The 14,296-nt window shown below is 36.8% G+C and overlaps 1 protein-coding gene across 3 annotated transcripts in view; it reads right to left on the bottom strand.

Moving 5' to 3' along the window:
- Positions 1-8,268: 8,268 nt before the first annotated feature.
- Positions 8,269-14,296, bottom strand: part of SNX13 (sorting nexin 13) — a 67,440-nt gene continuing 61,412 nt past the window's right edge. For 2 of the 3 annotated variants that reach the window (XM_051785911.1, XM_051785910.1), the window contains exons 24-26: positions 13,410-13,478; positions 12,324-12,436; positions 8,269-11,829 (exon numbers count right to left, since the gene is read on the bottom strand). In XM_051785911.1, coding sequence (XP_051641871.1) covers positions 11,582-11,829; positions 12,324-12,436; positions 13,410-13,478 — 430 coding nt within the window. In that variant the 3' untranslated portion in view covers positions 8,269-11,581. Of the gene's footprint in view, positions 11,830-12,323; positions 12,454-13,409; positions 13,479-14,296 lie in introns of all 3 variants that reach the window. The other variant, XR_007904298.1, reaches the window with a different exon arrangement.

Raw genomic sequence — 14,296 nt, 5'->3', positions numbered from 1 at the left:
TCTGCTCCACATTTGCTTGAGGTGCATTTGCCATACACAGAAAATAGGTCTAAGAGAACTATAAAGTAGTACAGCTGGGACAGTTTCTTGAAGGGGGGTGTGAGAAGTCTATTGCAAATCAAAATGAGCATGTGGAGGGTTTTTTTAAATATCATTTGCTAAAAATGCCAAAAAGGACTTTTTTCTGACTTTTGTATGGGATCTCTCTGCAGCTTAATTTTTCCTGCTACTACTTCTACAGGTTCTGGGGGACTAAAAAGGCCATGTACTCTGAAAACAACTACAGCAGGAAAAGCAGAAAATCATAATAGCCCAAGTTAAAAATATGGTCTTTGTGACAGTGCTCTGGAGAAGTAAGATTGCACTTGCTAAGGCTGAGGGAAAAAGTAAGCTGCAATAACCTATATGATGATAGCCTTGACACGTGTTAAATTTCAAGCTTCAAGCAGTCACCGGCTGTGACAAGAGTGACTTTTCTAAAAATTCCTCTTTAGTCATCATGTGCGAGCAGAGATTTACTAAAAATCAAAACCTGAAGACTGAAAGATTGTTTCTTCTCAAATATCCATCCCCCATCCATGAAATACATGCAGAATGGGGGTAACATTTCAATGGATGTCAGATCCTTTGCCCACCAGGAGCTTTTACAAATGCACAGAGGCAAGAAAGTAATAGAGAAGGGCAACAGAGAATGATCTGCTGAAACTAAGTACTAAGTATTAATACAAACAATGCAATTGTTTTGGGTTTGGGGAAAATAAGAGTTTCTAGAGCTTCCTTACACAGCCTCTGCGAGCTGGCAGGGTTGACAGCCACTTCCATCCAGGCCTTTGCCCTTTCCACCTACAAGATCATGTGTCTGATGCCTGCTCTGCCACCACCAACTGCAACCACAGCCTGTGCTGAACAAAACTTTGTTAATTTAAATTTTGGTGGTTTTTTCCCCACGAAGTCACAAATATAACCCCCCCCTAAAAAAACCCAACAAAAAAACCAAAATAAAAAACTCCTAACCAAACTAAAATAAACAACAATAACATAAAACAAACAAAACCACAAACAAAACTGACCAAACAACCTTCATGCAGCTTCTCAGTTTAGGACCTATTTTCAGGAATATGTTTTCAATCTAACTACTTATTCAAAGACAAACTGCTACCATATTCACTCTTCGGAACAGCTCTTTTGGGAGAAAAAGGAGCAGTATCATTTTACATAGAGAATGTACTACTATACAGGTGCTACTTTAAAACCCTATGCTTAGTGCTATTCAGGACTGTTTTATACTACACAGGACTTTTCCCAAATTAAAACAGGAAAACTTAGTAACGGTAGTCACAGTAATTGTGACAATGAGTTTTGTAAAGCAATGAGCTTATCAGGATAGAAGTATCCTGAGCTAACAGGTTTCAGTGGTAGTCAGAAAACAGATTAGCTTCTGTAGAGCAAATTAACAGCCTATTTAATAATATGCACCATGACATGCACACACCAACTTTTAGAAATTCACAGAGCTGACAGAAGACAAGAAACATTTGCTCAAGGAGAACAGGGCTGGCAATTTTCTTCCTTCTTGACCTGCAGCACCAAGATCCTCCACAAAGAGAAGCTCTGGAGATAAGACTGGCTTCTGTATCCTACAAATTCATCATCTTTCAGTCTGTCTGTTAATTTTGCCAGACAGCCATGCATCTTATTTTTGAAGATAGCTGCTCTGGAGAGGAAGGATTAAGCTATCATAGCCTGAGGTCAAAGAAATTAAATTTGCTACTTCTCTGAATGTCACTTTGGGACTGCCTTAAACTTTTCTGGGGCACAGGGGTGGGATGTTGGATTTCTCCAGCCCTGCTGCTTTTTCTGTGCTTTCACACGGGAGGGAAGGAGAATGCAGCCTGTACATGTGACACACTCACAGTACAACTGCCAGGCAGCCTACCCTTCTGCAAATACCATTAGGAATCTTTTTGTTCAAAAAAACAAACTTAAATCAACATTAGCACCGTAATTACTGCAAAGCTGATGAATGGGCCACTCTGTTACCTAAAGTCCATTTTAATCCCAAAACAACATAGTTAGGATGGGAAAGACTTTTCAAAGGTATTTGAAATATGTATACTCCATTTCGGGTCCAGGGAATCAAGTTACCAGCCTGTAAGTGAGATAAGGCAGTAAGAGAGCACCCACATCCCGGGTGGCTGCAGGACTTGGGTAATTTGCTCAGCTCAGTCCTTGGGCTGAGCAAAGTCCCTGGTAACACCAGCTGGAACGTGTGCCCTGCAGCCCCGGACAGCTGGGAGGAGAAAAGGCCAGTCACAAATTAAATTAAGAGGTGTAATATGGTGTGAGAAGAAAAACAAATTGAGATTGTGAAAACAGGTGCCAACTGACATTTACTCAATGCTCAGTCACACTTTCCTTTCTCTCTATGTGATTAGCAGCTAAGCTGAATTAGGATAGATTTCATGCTTCTGTGACCTTCTAGAACCCCTCTATGGGAAAAGAAAAACACCTGTAGCCAGAAAGTTTTTTCTAAGAGGGTAAAAGTGCCAACTACTGTGAAGTTGGATTGACCAAGGCAAAAATAGGTGTATATGCTTGGTGACTACAACTGGATTAAATTTTACTTTTTAAAGAAGTAGCACTAAACATAGGCTTTAAAGTAGTACCAGGCTGGCAAAGTCATGGATTTATTTATCCGAATCATTCAAGACTGTCTTCCTAGTTATTTTTCTGAGAATAAGCTGAAACTTATGAGGACCATCCTGAAGTTCTTGGGAAGGACCAAAGTCAAAAGCAACGAGCCAAGTTGTTCCCTGCAGAGCCTCATGCTCTTTCTATGCCTCTGAAAGTAGAACTTTAATTTTGTATAAGTGCCATTTGGGGCTCCAGGAAAGAAAGGGTTTACCTGGGAAGGCATAGGAAATCATCCCAATACCACTACACCTGAGCACCATTCCTCCACTGGAGCTATAGCTGCTCATGTCACATGTTGGGATCCAAAACTCTCCTTTCACTGCCTGGGCAGTGTCTTCTGTTAAAACATGGAGGCTCCTGTGGGCTCGGCACTGAGCCTGGCCCACTCTCAGCTGGAGGACTCACCAGAGGTTTCTAGCGGCTTCTGCTCAGTGCAGACTCCACAAAACCTGCTCCTACCCTCAGCCTCTCTCCTAGCAGAGAAACTACAGCAGATTTTCAGCAATTGGACCTGCAAACACACCATCATCTCTCTTGATGTGATTCAGATGTCAAGGAGGTCCCTAACTCTAAACCAACCTTCTGGTAGGATAATGTTAAGTAGATGACATGCTAGATTTAAATGCTAAATCCAGGACAACCTCCTTGTACATCCTCAGTCCTGGTAACTTCAGAAAAGTCTTCTCTGACAAAAGGATCGGCAGGTCTTTGGGATCAGAGAACTTCAGTAGAGTCTGTGGACACAGTGCAACTTTCAAAACAGACCTTTCCCTCTTCACAAAAGCACCAGAACTATCAGAACAAATGCCTTTGGTGGAACTTACTTCTGTCTGTGCGAGGATATGCCCATCCTGCATCATGCCTGGCTGCAGCAAAAATTCAGCCCTATCTTGTCGGGCTCAGAAACAGACTCACTCCCTCCTGCCCCCCTGAAACCAAACTGCAGCCATAATCCACCCACATACAACCTCAAACATGCTGCAATGCCCAAAGACTGAGTGCTAGGGGGGAAAATACTTCAAGCTACACCTTCCACTAATTAAGCTTACAGACTTTTGTGTGATAGCATGAAGTTTCAAAACTCTTGTCAAAGACAGCAGCATTGAATTAACATTTTTTTCCCAAAACCTTCCACAGCTGAACAGATGATGGCAAGCATGTACCATAAGACCACTTTATGAAAATGTCAGGGGTCTTAGGAATAGTTCACATTCTCTGGCCTTCGGTTTCATGATCTTTATCATAGTAAAATGTTTTTGCTTATTTCTTGCACACCTGCTGTGTGTCAGTTTTCCCCCACTGCAGCTCCCTTACCACATGTACAGATCATACACAATCACTTTCTTTATACCCTGCAGATCTCAGGCACTATCACACACTGATAAAAACCACAGCACATAAAACACTTTGTGAAGAGAGAGGAATGTAGACTGGGAACGTGATTCAGGGTTAGAATAAATGAGAACAGAGGTCTGGAACTTGCTGCCATGAAGTTTTGGATGGAAATTCATAAATATTTCTAAAGTATTTATTTTCATCTCATACGACCAATTATTCTTGTGAAATGTCTGCAGCAAATCAAGCCAGGAGACAAGCTCCTTGAATTTTGAAGCCATAAAGCATAAACAAAACACTCTGCAGGGAGCGGGAAGGATAGACAAGAAGAAGGGGTGTAGATCCAAGAACTCCACTGCCTGACCTCTTTTTAACCTGTACAACTCAAGGGAGTATCAGCTCCTCTACTCCACTTCTTCCTAGCTGCAGTCAGTAACTTCACTGCCTGTTCACGAGTACCTTGTCACATGCATCATTCAACTCTACACGTGCACTATGCAATCTCCTTCAAAATATATTTGCTTTTAGAAACATACTATCCCCTGCTTGTGTTTATAACAAAACAATTTGAGGAATAAAAAAATTGTTAACTTTTGACTATATCGTTGAAATAGAGCACATTTTAAAAAGTGCTTTATCTGGTTAAATTTATTTGGAAATATTTTACTTCTTTTTTAAGTTAGTTTAACAAAAAACAGTCTTTCAAAGATATTCCCACACTGATTAAACAATTGCTGCTGCAAAATCTACTGAGCACCAACAATAAAAAAATTGCCTGGATTACTTCAAACATAACTTAAAATAAAATCAAGAGTAGAATTTTTTTAACTTGATGTTGAAAGCAAATATGGGAAATCTCAGGTAGTTATCCTTGCATTATTTTCTTCTTAAAACTTGTGAATTGAAACAACCTAAAAGATGTAGCAGGCTATTAAAACAGATTTTAACTTATATGTGGAATTGTTAATAGGAAAGAGAAGATTCCTTTAAATGAAATTATTCCAGGCCCATAAAAAACAGGCACAGAAACAGAAGTCCAAAATGTGGTTTCTTTCTCATTTAACTTAAGGGAATGGCCACCATGTAGAAGGCAAAAGGCTACATGGTCAAAACAGGCTCAGACAGCAATTCAGGAATCATACAACAGAATATCCTGAGTTCGAAAGAAGCCACAAGGATCGAGTCCAGCTCCTGGTTCTGCACAGCACAACACCAAGAGTCACAACATATGCCTGAGAGTGTTGTCCAAACGCTTCTTGAACTCTGGCAGGCTTGGTGCTGTGACCACTGCCCTGGGGAGCCTGTTCCAGTGCTCGACCAGTATGCGCATTACTATTTTGTAATCAGCTTCTGCTAGTCAAGATTTCACTCTGCATTTATATTGAAAAAGTATCGTTTAACAACTCAGGTATTTCCATGCTCTGAACATCTGTAATGCCCACAAAACACAATTCTTTGCCCACATATTCTCTACAGACACAACCCCTCTACCTTTAAGCTAGTCCCACTGCTGTTTAAGCAATGCATGGCATCACTCAGAGTAAAGGTGTTTACACTGTTCATATTTTAAGAGAAACTTCATGAAAAACTTAAAGTAGCTGAAAACACTCCATGTTCCTGAAGAATATATGCAAATGTATGCCAGTCCTTTCTCTCTTTTTTTTCCTTCACCACTATGATGTGAGGGATTATAACTAGTATAAAAGTACTGATTAGATTAAAAAAAGAAAATAATCAACCAAAAAGAATTCTTCAAAACAAGTGTTAAGCTTGTCATATTTTTAAACTAAAAAATCAAAAGCATAATTTTGTTTCTCTACACACAATTTTAAAATTGCAAAGTTCCACAAAAATGGACTGAAGGAGGCTTGTACGCAATACTAATGCTTAATGTACCTAATGCTTTGCAACACACACATACACTTATGTAAGTATTTACGACCTAATGTTATCAAAAGTGGTTACAGATGTGTATTTTAGACTTCCTTGTTTTAGGTTTCCTTAGAAGAAGGAAAATAAGATTTGCTGATTGATTAAAAAAATAATCAGAGAAAAAGTGGACATTACCTCTGGCAATTCCTAGTGGTGGTACTTGGTCTTTTCTGTCTTAACAAAAAGAGAAATATTCTCTAGCTGAGCTGACTGGTCAATGCAGATTTAGCTAATTTTGATGTGATCAACAAAAGCAGTTTGCAAACACTAGGCAGTTTATTTGGAGAGTGCTTCTCTCGATCTGTGATAAAACCTACAAATAGCTAATGGGAAAGGAAATGAGTATTGCTTGTGAAACAGTATTTTTCTGGTGTGAAACGCTTAATGCAAAATGTTTAAGTGTCAGAACCACATATGCACACAATATTAGAGATGCATGAAAATTTTAATAGACCTGCAAAATTCAATTATTTACAGTCTAATTTGTTTGAGCAGTGTGAAAGTTTAAAGTATTGGGATGGAAGGGAGGTTGGTGGGGGGTTTCTTTAGCTTTTAAAATAAATCAGAAGTTGAGAGATATTTCTGAGCCACCTCAGTTTTTCTTCTGCAGTGCTTTATTTTCAGTTTATTCAATCCTCTAAGTTAATGAACTAAGTTAGTGAGAATATTGTACTGCACATGCTGTTTCTAAATTCTGTGTACAAAATTTTACTGTTTTCTAAGAAAACAGAATGGGCTTAATGGACCCATTATGAGAGCACTTCTCTCAGTTTACTAAACATTCACTTGACCTGGCATCAAATAAATAATCAATACAAAAGTTTTCAGTTAAAGTAACTTTTAAAATTAAATGGTAGCTTCTCATGGATTCTTTTTAGTTCTAGTCCACAATACTAAAAGAAAAGGGCTATGATGGCCACAGAATGTCACCATCTTATATGCACCGAAAACAAATATTTCACCTGATTTTCATCAACACAGATAGCTGAAGCTGTGACTGTCATTTAGATATGAATTAGCAATCCAGGTTTCTCAACTATGAACTTAATAGATGATCTCGTATATAAAATAAAACTCAATCACATTTTCATATGCCATTTAGAGTTAAGAGCATAACGAGTGCCTTCTCTCTTTGCATACAGACAACACCAGAATGGACACAGAATGCAGTAGGTTTTCTTTTCCCATCTCGGTCACAAGAAAATTCAACAAATGTTTTCCTGTCTAGTACCCATCTGCACTCTAGTCCATACAAGCTACTGATAATCTGTATTTAACTTCAGAAAACATATGACTGTTCATGTATTCTTACTTCAGTAAATTACCACTTTATTTGGAAAGAATGCCACTTAACAACCTCTACAGCATCACCCATGAATTTAACTCCTGTCCCCAATACTGTCGAGTTAAGAGTCCACCTATAGTGGCATAGATGTTTCAAGCATTTAATGAAATAAAAGCTCAATTTCTTTTGAGATATATAAGTAAATTACTGTTTTCACAATATAGTGTCCTTTCTTCCAAGAGATAAATTTTATGAAATTTGTAAAGACAATGCAGAGTGATGCTGACTACTCAGCTTCACAAAACTTCAGCAATTCTCACACATGCACTAGACATCAAAACCAAAATTAAACATAATGTGATAGACTGAAGAGTTAAAGAAGCCACAGACAAATATAAACCTCAGTTAGCAAATGGCAGATATTTTTATGACTTTTCTAAAAACAAGCTTATTATGGAGTATCTTTTTTGCAATGAAATCACCCTAGGATAACAGCTTCAACTAATAAGGACTTGTAATCTACTAGTGAAATTCCTAAGATGTGTCTATATCCTGTAGCAAGAGCGTGAAAGCTAGAGAGAGTGGTAAGCACTTCACTCAAGGGTCAAAGAACTAACATCTCTGTAGCTCAGGACATCTTTTTGATGAATGTGAAACAGCTGGAATAAATATATCAAGGGCAACAATTGTGGTCCCATGGTACATCCAGCTGCTGCAAAAATAAACCCGGGGGAAAAAAGAAAGAGTAAAAAAACCCTGTACATCACACAGTCCCACTGTTTCTGTGTAAGTCCTTTTAAAATACAGGACTCTTTGCAAACACTGGTAAAAAATGAACATAGAGATTAATTTGTTAAAAGTAAAATCAGTTTATAAAACATTAAACAAAAAATAAATCAAGGAATCATTGCTTTATTTAAATAGCAACAGTTTTATCTTCAGTGATTTTTCTCCAGACTTGTAAAATATTTGTACCTGCTAGTGAGAAAGTTATTTTAAAAATAAACAAAGACTCATAACAATCCTGTTAATACTTTATTAGTGTAATTTTTTAGCTTTCTATTGGACAGAACATAAATGCAAACTCCAAAAAAAAATTCAGAGTCCTCTGCCATTCAGTAGAAGTGACCATGGCAGCCTGTTTCATGTTCAATCTTTGTTACAGAAACGAGAGGAGGGGGAAGGGAGGGGAAAAGCATCAATAGAACAATTAGGCACACAGCTGACACACTGTACAATGATATGCACAAGTAATTTATAACAGTTCTATTTATGAGATGTGTTCTTCAGATTCTTCCTTTGTAATATATGAGCTTTGCTCAGGTGAGCAAAGATCATTGAGAACAAAGGAATTAACAAAAGAGTAACAAATAAGACTTTTAAAACAAGTCCTTAAATAAACTAACGCAACAACAGAATGCAAAAATTGCTCAGCTGAGAAGACATGTTTAACCTAGACTTCAGAACATTAAAAATTCATTTATTTTACAGCTATTCAAATACACATGCATTAAATGAAAATATTGCACAAAATTAAAATTTAGATTGTGGAATTTATATAGTTTTATTTTGGTACACATTCTGGTAGAACTTAAAATTTACTGTTCAGTTCTAGCAAACACCAGCAGCACAAGCTTGAGGATGAACCAAATGAAAAATTGCTCATTTTCTCTTAAAAATAATTAAGGCTAAAAAACAAGTGCATTTGTTGACAATGGCACAATTTTCAGCGGCCAGTCACAGCACCCAAAGGCCAGAAGATACATCCAGACACTTAAGTGCTGTATATTAACATTCAGTTTTGGAAACTTTCTAGGATAAATAGGCTGCATGGGTTGACAGGGTAGGTATTTTAAATCATCGACAGGAAAACCATTTAAATGAAGATACATACAAACTCAATTTAACAGAAAGTATTCATTTCTGATGGTTCTTGTCAGCCAACAGGCACCACTGAATTAGGAATATTCCATAATTAAATACAGAAGACTAAACTTCAATACATATATACATATGCACACATGCGTATATAAATGTGTGTATAGGTATATGTATGTAATAAATTCATTAGGTAAAACAAATAAAAAGCACGGTGTATTATGTTCAGTTCACATTCCTAGAGATATTATTTTATTTTTGTACAGAAATGTACCAGATAATTAAAAAAAAAAAAATCCCAAATTTGTATATTATCACTATCCTCTTGAAATTTTTCATGGTACCTACAGATAGATAAAAGGTTCCACAGATTTGACAAAACAGTATTTGAACTTCCCACTTTCATACTGAATAACAAATCGGTGACTTAAAAGACATAAATTAGATTTTGTAGGATTAATGAGATATTTACTGTATCACCAAGAACAACTGCTGAATGATCTGTCATCAGTCAGATATCAGTTATGCTTGAGCACCCTGACATTAGAGGAAGGTATAGGCATGTAAACAATAGGAGCTGGCTATGTTGTTTACTTCACACAGAACTCAAGAATTTTGTTAAATTCAAAAGCATTTAACCGTCACACTTTTACAGAATCTGCAGAGAGGAAGGGAGAGGGGTTCTTACATATTTACGAAGTTGTCTTCCTAAGGATTACAAAAGAAAGGGATTTAATTTACAGCATTTAGTTCTGCAATAAAGAAAAAAACAAGTGCACTTGAGCCCATGCATACTGTATGAGAATGTTAACAGTACAATATGATCATCATTAAGTAGTATGATAAAAGGCTACATTTCATTAATAGAGTCCATGAGAAAAAATGATCTATATAGAGGCTTCAGTCAATTTAACTAGGTCCTTCGAGAGCCTTCTATCTTCTCTTAGAATGCTTTCATAAAAGGTCTATGTTCCTCTCTCGCATAAAAGGACCATTTGTTCCCATTAAGACACAAATTACTACAAGGATCCCTGGGATCCTTGGTCCATAGCTGTATCTTACCCTGTGTTTAGCATTCAGGAAAAAAAGGGACTCTATAAGATTACTTTCTGTTCACTCAAGATAGTGATGGTCAAACAGTTGGGGACCATGAAAAAGAAAACACAAACTGAGATATGCTGTGGCCAAACAAGATTTGTTGTTACTGTATTTTTAATTGGACAGAACTTCTTCACTGAAACTAAACAGATGGATGTGGGGCCTTGATGTCAAATTTGTATTAAAATTTTACACTATGCAAAAAATAAAAAAATTATTTAAAAAAATATTGTAGTTTTATCTCCTTTTTATTTTCATATATACACTGATATGCATTCAGAAATTTCCAAGTGTTTGCATATGACAAATGAAATCTTTTACCTGTGAGGAACCAACTAATTCTAACATTTTTCCATATGAGGTTTACACACTAAAAGGCAAGGAATCTTCCAATTAAGTAGGACATAGTCTTTTACATCCCAAAAGTGTTCCAGATTTTAATGGGGAGTTGTGTGTAAACTGTGTCTTAGTGCAATTTCCTCAGCTTCTAACACAACATCCATTCTCTTTGAAACACATACCCCCTTCCTTCTACAACTATCAACTTGACATATGTTCATATAGACCAATTGAACATAAATATGATGCTCCTTCTCCACTGAAGTTACATGCAAAATGTATGCCAGGTGCTGTAAGAGCAGCATATGGCCCTTAAAGCTACAGAATACTCAGAATAAAGGGTTTGTTTCTACTGCACCTCTGCCTTTACTGAAACCCCCATTAGATATAATGTTAGTTTAATTTTCGAAATATGAAAGGTGACATAAATGTGGCATAAAAGCCAATTACCTCAACCTTCCTTTAATAAATGTACTTTTATGATGGGGCTATAGCTATTTCTCCCTTCTCCTATGAACCTACTATTCCAGAGACTGCTTTTCCTGTTAGCTCAGCCTTTACAGGAATGTTAAAATAGCCCTACAGAGCCTCAACAGTCTTAATGTAGAACAATTCCACCTGACTCTCACACATTGCACTATCTCCCAGTGCCAAAACACCCTTTTCTTCAATTGTATCACCATAGTTGTGCTTTACTTGAACAGTCTGGCACTTTTCACTGCTGGCAAAACATCGACTCAGGAACGGAAGGGATCAGCATTCTTGTATATTGGGCCAGTTTTCTTCTCAATGTTGCATGAAGACGCACCAAATCATTTAAGACGCACAAACCTTTCTGGTAGTGGTTGAATTACAAGTGAAGATGAGAAGATCCACAGGTCTTACAGATGCATTAATAATCTAATATGTGACACTAGAAGACTGGTGCAGAAATGACAGCATGTGAGTTTGAAGCCCCAGAGAATATGCCCAAGTAATTAGTCCTGGACAAACATACACCAGCTTAATAGGTTTGAAGTGTCACCTTTTCTGTAAGGAAGGCGCTTGAGTAGAGTGTAGTCTCTGCTTATATCTCTGCATCTGCTTTGACCGTGAATGCAGTTTGTTGAAGAGCTCAGGGAACTTATTTTGTGGAAATAAGGTTTCTAGGAATCTCTCCAGAAACACGTACACCATTCTCTTATTCAGTTGACTATGCTGGAACATTTCAAAGACCCGAAGAATGCCTTTCCGCGTAGTCTCAGCGCCTATGATGTGCTTCAGTTCATCTACAAAAATAGTAGTTAGCCAGAAGTTTAAACTAAATTCTACATATTAACAAACATTAACTGAATGTTGTCTTTCAAACTATGTAGCCCGAAATTTGAAATCACAGTGCCTCTATTATACACATCTTGATAAAATTAAAAGTTCTCTTACAGCAGAAAGGATTTCTGAAAATTACTTCACTTTTACCCTATATACATGAAAACCATGTTAGTTTACAAGAAATCATACTGTATTGGAATATATTTCACACACTAAACTTAAATCCTCTAGTGGAGCTAAACACTGGGTTGGGTGTAAGAGAATTACAGTTGCAAATTCACAATACATGTGAAAATGTCCAATGCTTTAATAATTAGAAATCTCTTGATTTAAATACAGTTCATATGTTCAGTATTTCTTTTCGATACTTAAAACAATTAAGAAGAATATTGACATAAATTTCAGTAACAACATATAGTAAGGATTATTAGGCTTCAATCCCAGACTCACTCACCTGGCATTACTTCCAGTAATTTGGTCTTCCCTGCCACTCTTGTTCTCATTCTAATAGCTTTGTCCCTTCGTGGAACAGTCTCTGCTAAAATGCCGTTGGGCCAAAAAGCATCTCTGTAACAAAAGCAAATCTGTCAAAATACATTAACATTTTATCAAGTGAAAGGCTCTTTCAAATCCCTCAAAGCTACCTCATAAAATACATACAAGAAAGTAATTTGCACACAACCTAACATACACTTCAAATATTAGAAGAGGAAAAAGAAAAGGCGAAGAAGAAATCAAAAGCAAGTATTACAACACACTCAACCTATCAGTAAACCATATACTTTTTAGCACAAGAATCAGATGAAATAAAATTGTAATAAAATATTACACACCAAACCCATTCAAATACCATATAGTTCTTACACAAAATAGACCTAAGCACTACACTGAATAAAAAATGTACTTTCTTACTCGGTTTAATTAAAGAATATCAGAATACTCATAAAGTTTGACCCTTTGGCGAATACACCACCCTACTTTATGACTTTCACCCCAACAAAAAAAAACAAAACAGCAAACTATAGGAAAACAAATGGTGGGTAACTCTCAATAACAATCTAGAAGCCATTAAGACTTTTAGGAAATTGAAAGACAGAGCCTTTGATACTTTCAAATTCAAACTTCAGTTCTGTTGTACCTGCTCAATGTGAAATGTATTATCTTAGAACTAGGGCTCTTTTAGTACTAATTGTTATCCTTTAAAAGCAAGGCATGTACATGCCTTCATCGATCCAAACAAGACACTATATCCAGTAGGGATGAATGATGAAATTCCTAACTATACCCGTATTCTAACTCTTCTAGACTGGTTAACAAGTTTTTTAAGGTAGAGGAGAAAACTCAAAAATACTCTTCTTCATATGACAATTACTTTCTCTCACTTAACATAGGTAAAAAGCAGTGTATGATTTGTATGATCCAACTGGTCTTCTTTGGAGTGATAATAATTTCCTTGTGTAAGAAGAATAGAAAGGATACACAGATATTAGACATCAATTGGCAAGTACTTCACATTTAACATCTATGATAAAAGACATACCTGAAGCGTTTCACTGCATCTGCTACTTGCTCAGGAGACGTCATCCAATCAACATGATCAACTATTTTTCTAAAATCAAAGCAACAAAGACCTTCATTTAATTTTTAGAACAGAGAACATATAAATGAGGCACTTTGAAGAGCACTCTAGGACAGACAAACTAAAACTTCATCTTTCTCAAATTTCATAAGTAGGTTCTATGATAGGCAAGGCAAACTGTGATTCTCAAGATAAAAATATAAGCTCACTGATCACTCCCTAAAGTTGAAGCTTTTTTCTTTTTCAGTATGTGTATGATGATGAAGCTGGGTGGAAAAAAATGGTGTTGCATCTCCCATCAGCATTAGATAACTGGTTTGCTCGTAGAGCACTCCTCTTCATGGAGCACTCAAAGTTCTGCTTCTGTAAGCAAAGGACCTATTCAGAATCTCAAAATATCATACTTATGTATGCAGTTACCTCATAACCCTTAATAGGAGATATAGATGGATCATTCATCAGACCTTCCTTCATCAGCACATACACACAGTTCTATATCCAAATCTAGGATGCTTATAGAAATGATATATGCATCAGTATATCACCATAATCCTGGGACTGTTTCCCTAACCACAATATGAATTTAGTTTTCTAAGAAGTAAAAACCACAACTTTGCTGCAGAATGCCATTACACCCCAAGAACTTGCCAGTACAAGGTATGACTGCTGAAGCAGGTGAAGCCATGAGTATCTAGAATGACTCCAAATGCAGAAGCAAAACAGTACTGCAGCCATCTCTCCAATAAGAAAGCAGCATGCTGTGCATAAACTCTGCAACTTATTCTACAGTCTGGAAACAGCAAAAAGTATTCAGAGTCATTCAACAGGGCAGCATTTTCTTGGAAGTA

This window comes from Manacus candei, unplaced genomic scaffold (genome assembly GCF_025592945.1).
Source record: "Manacus candei isolate 608988 ecotype Guabito, Panama unplaced genomic scaffold, ASM2559294v1 h1tg000021l, whole genome shotgun sequence".
In the NCBI taxonomy this organism is placed as follows: domain Eukaryota; kingdom Metazoa; phylum Chordata; class Aves; order Passeriformes; family Pipridae; genus Manacus; species Manacus candei.
This window is presented reverse-complemented; position numbering and strand designations above follow the sequence as displayed.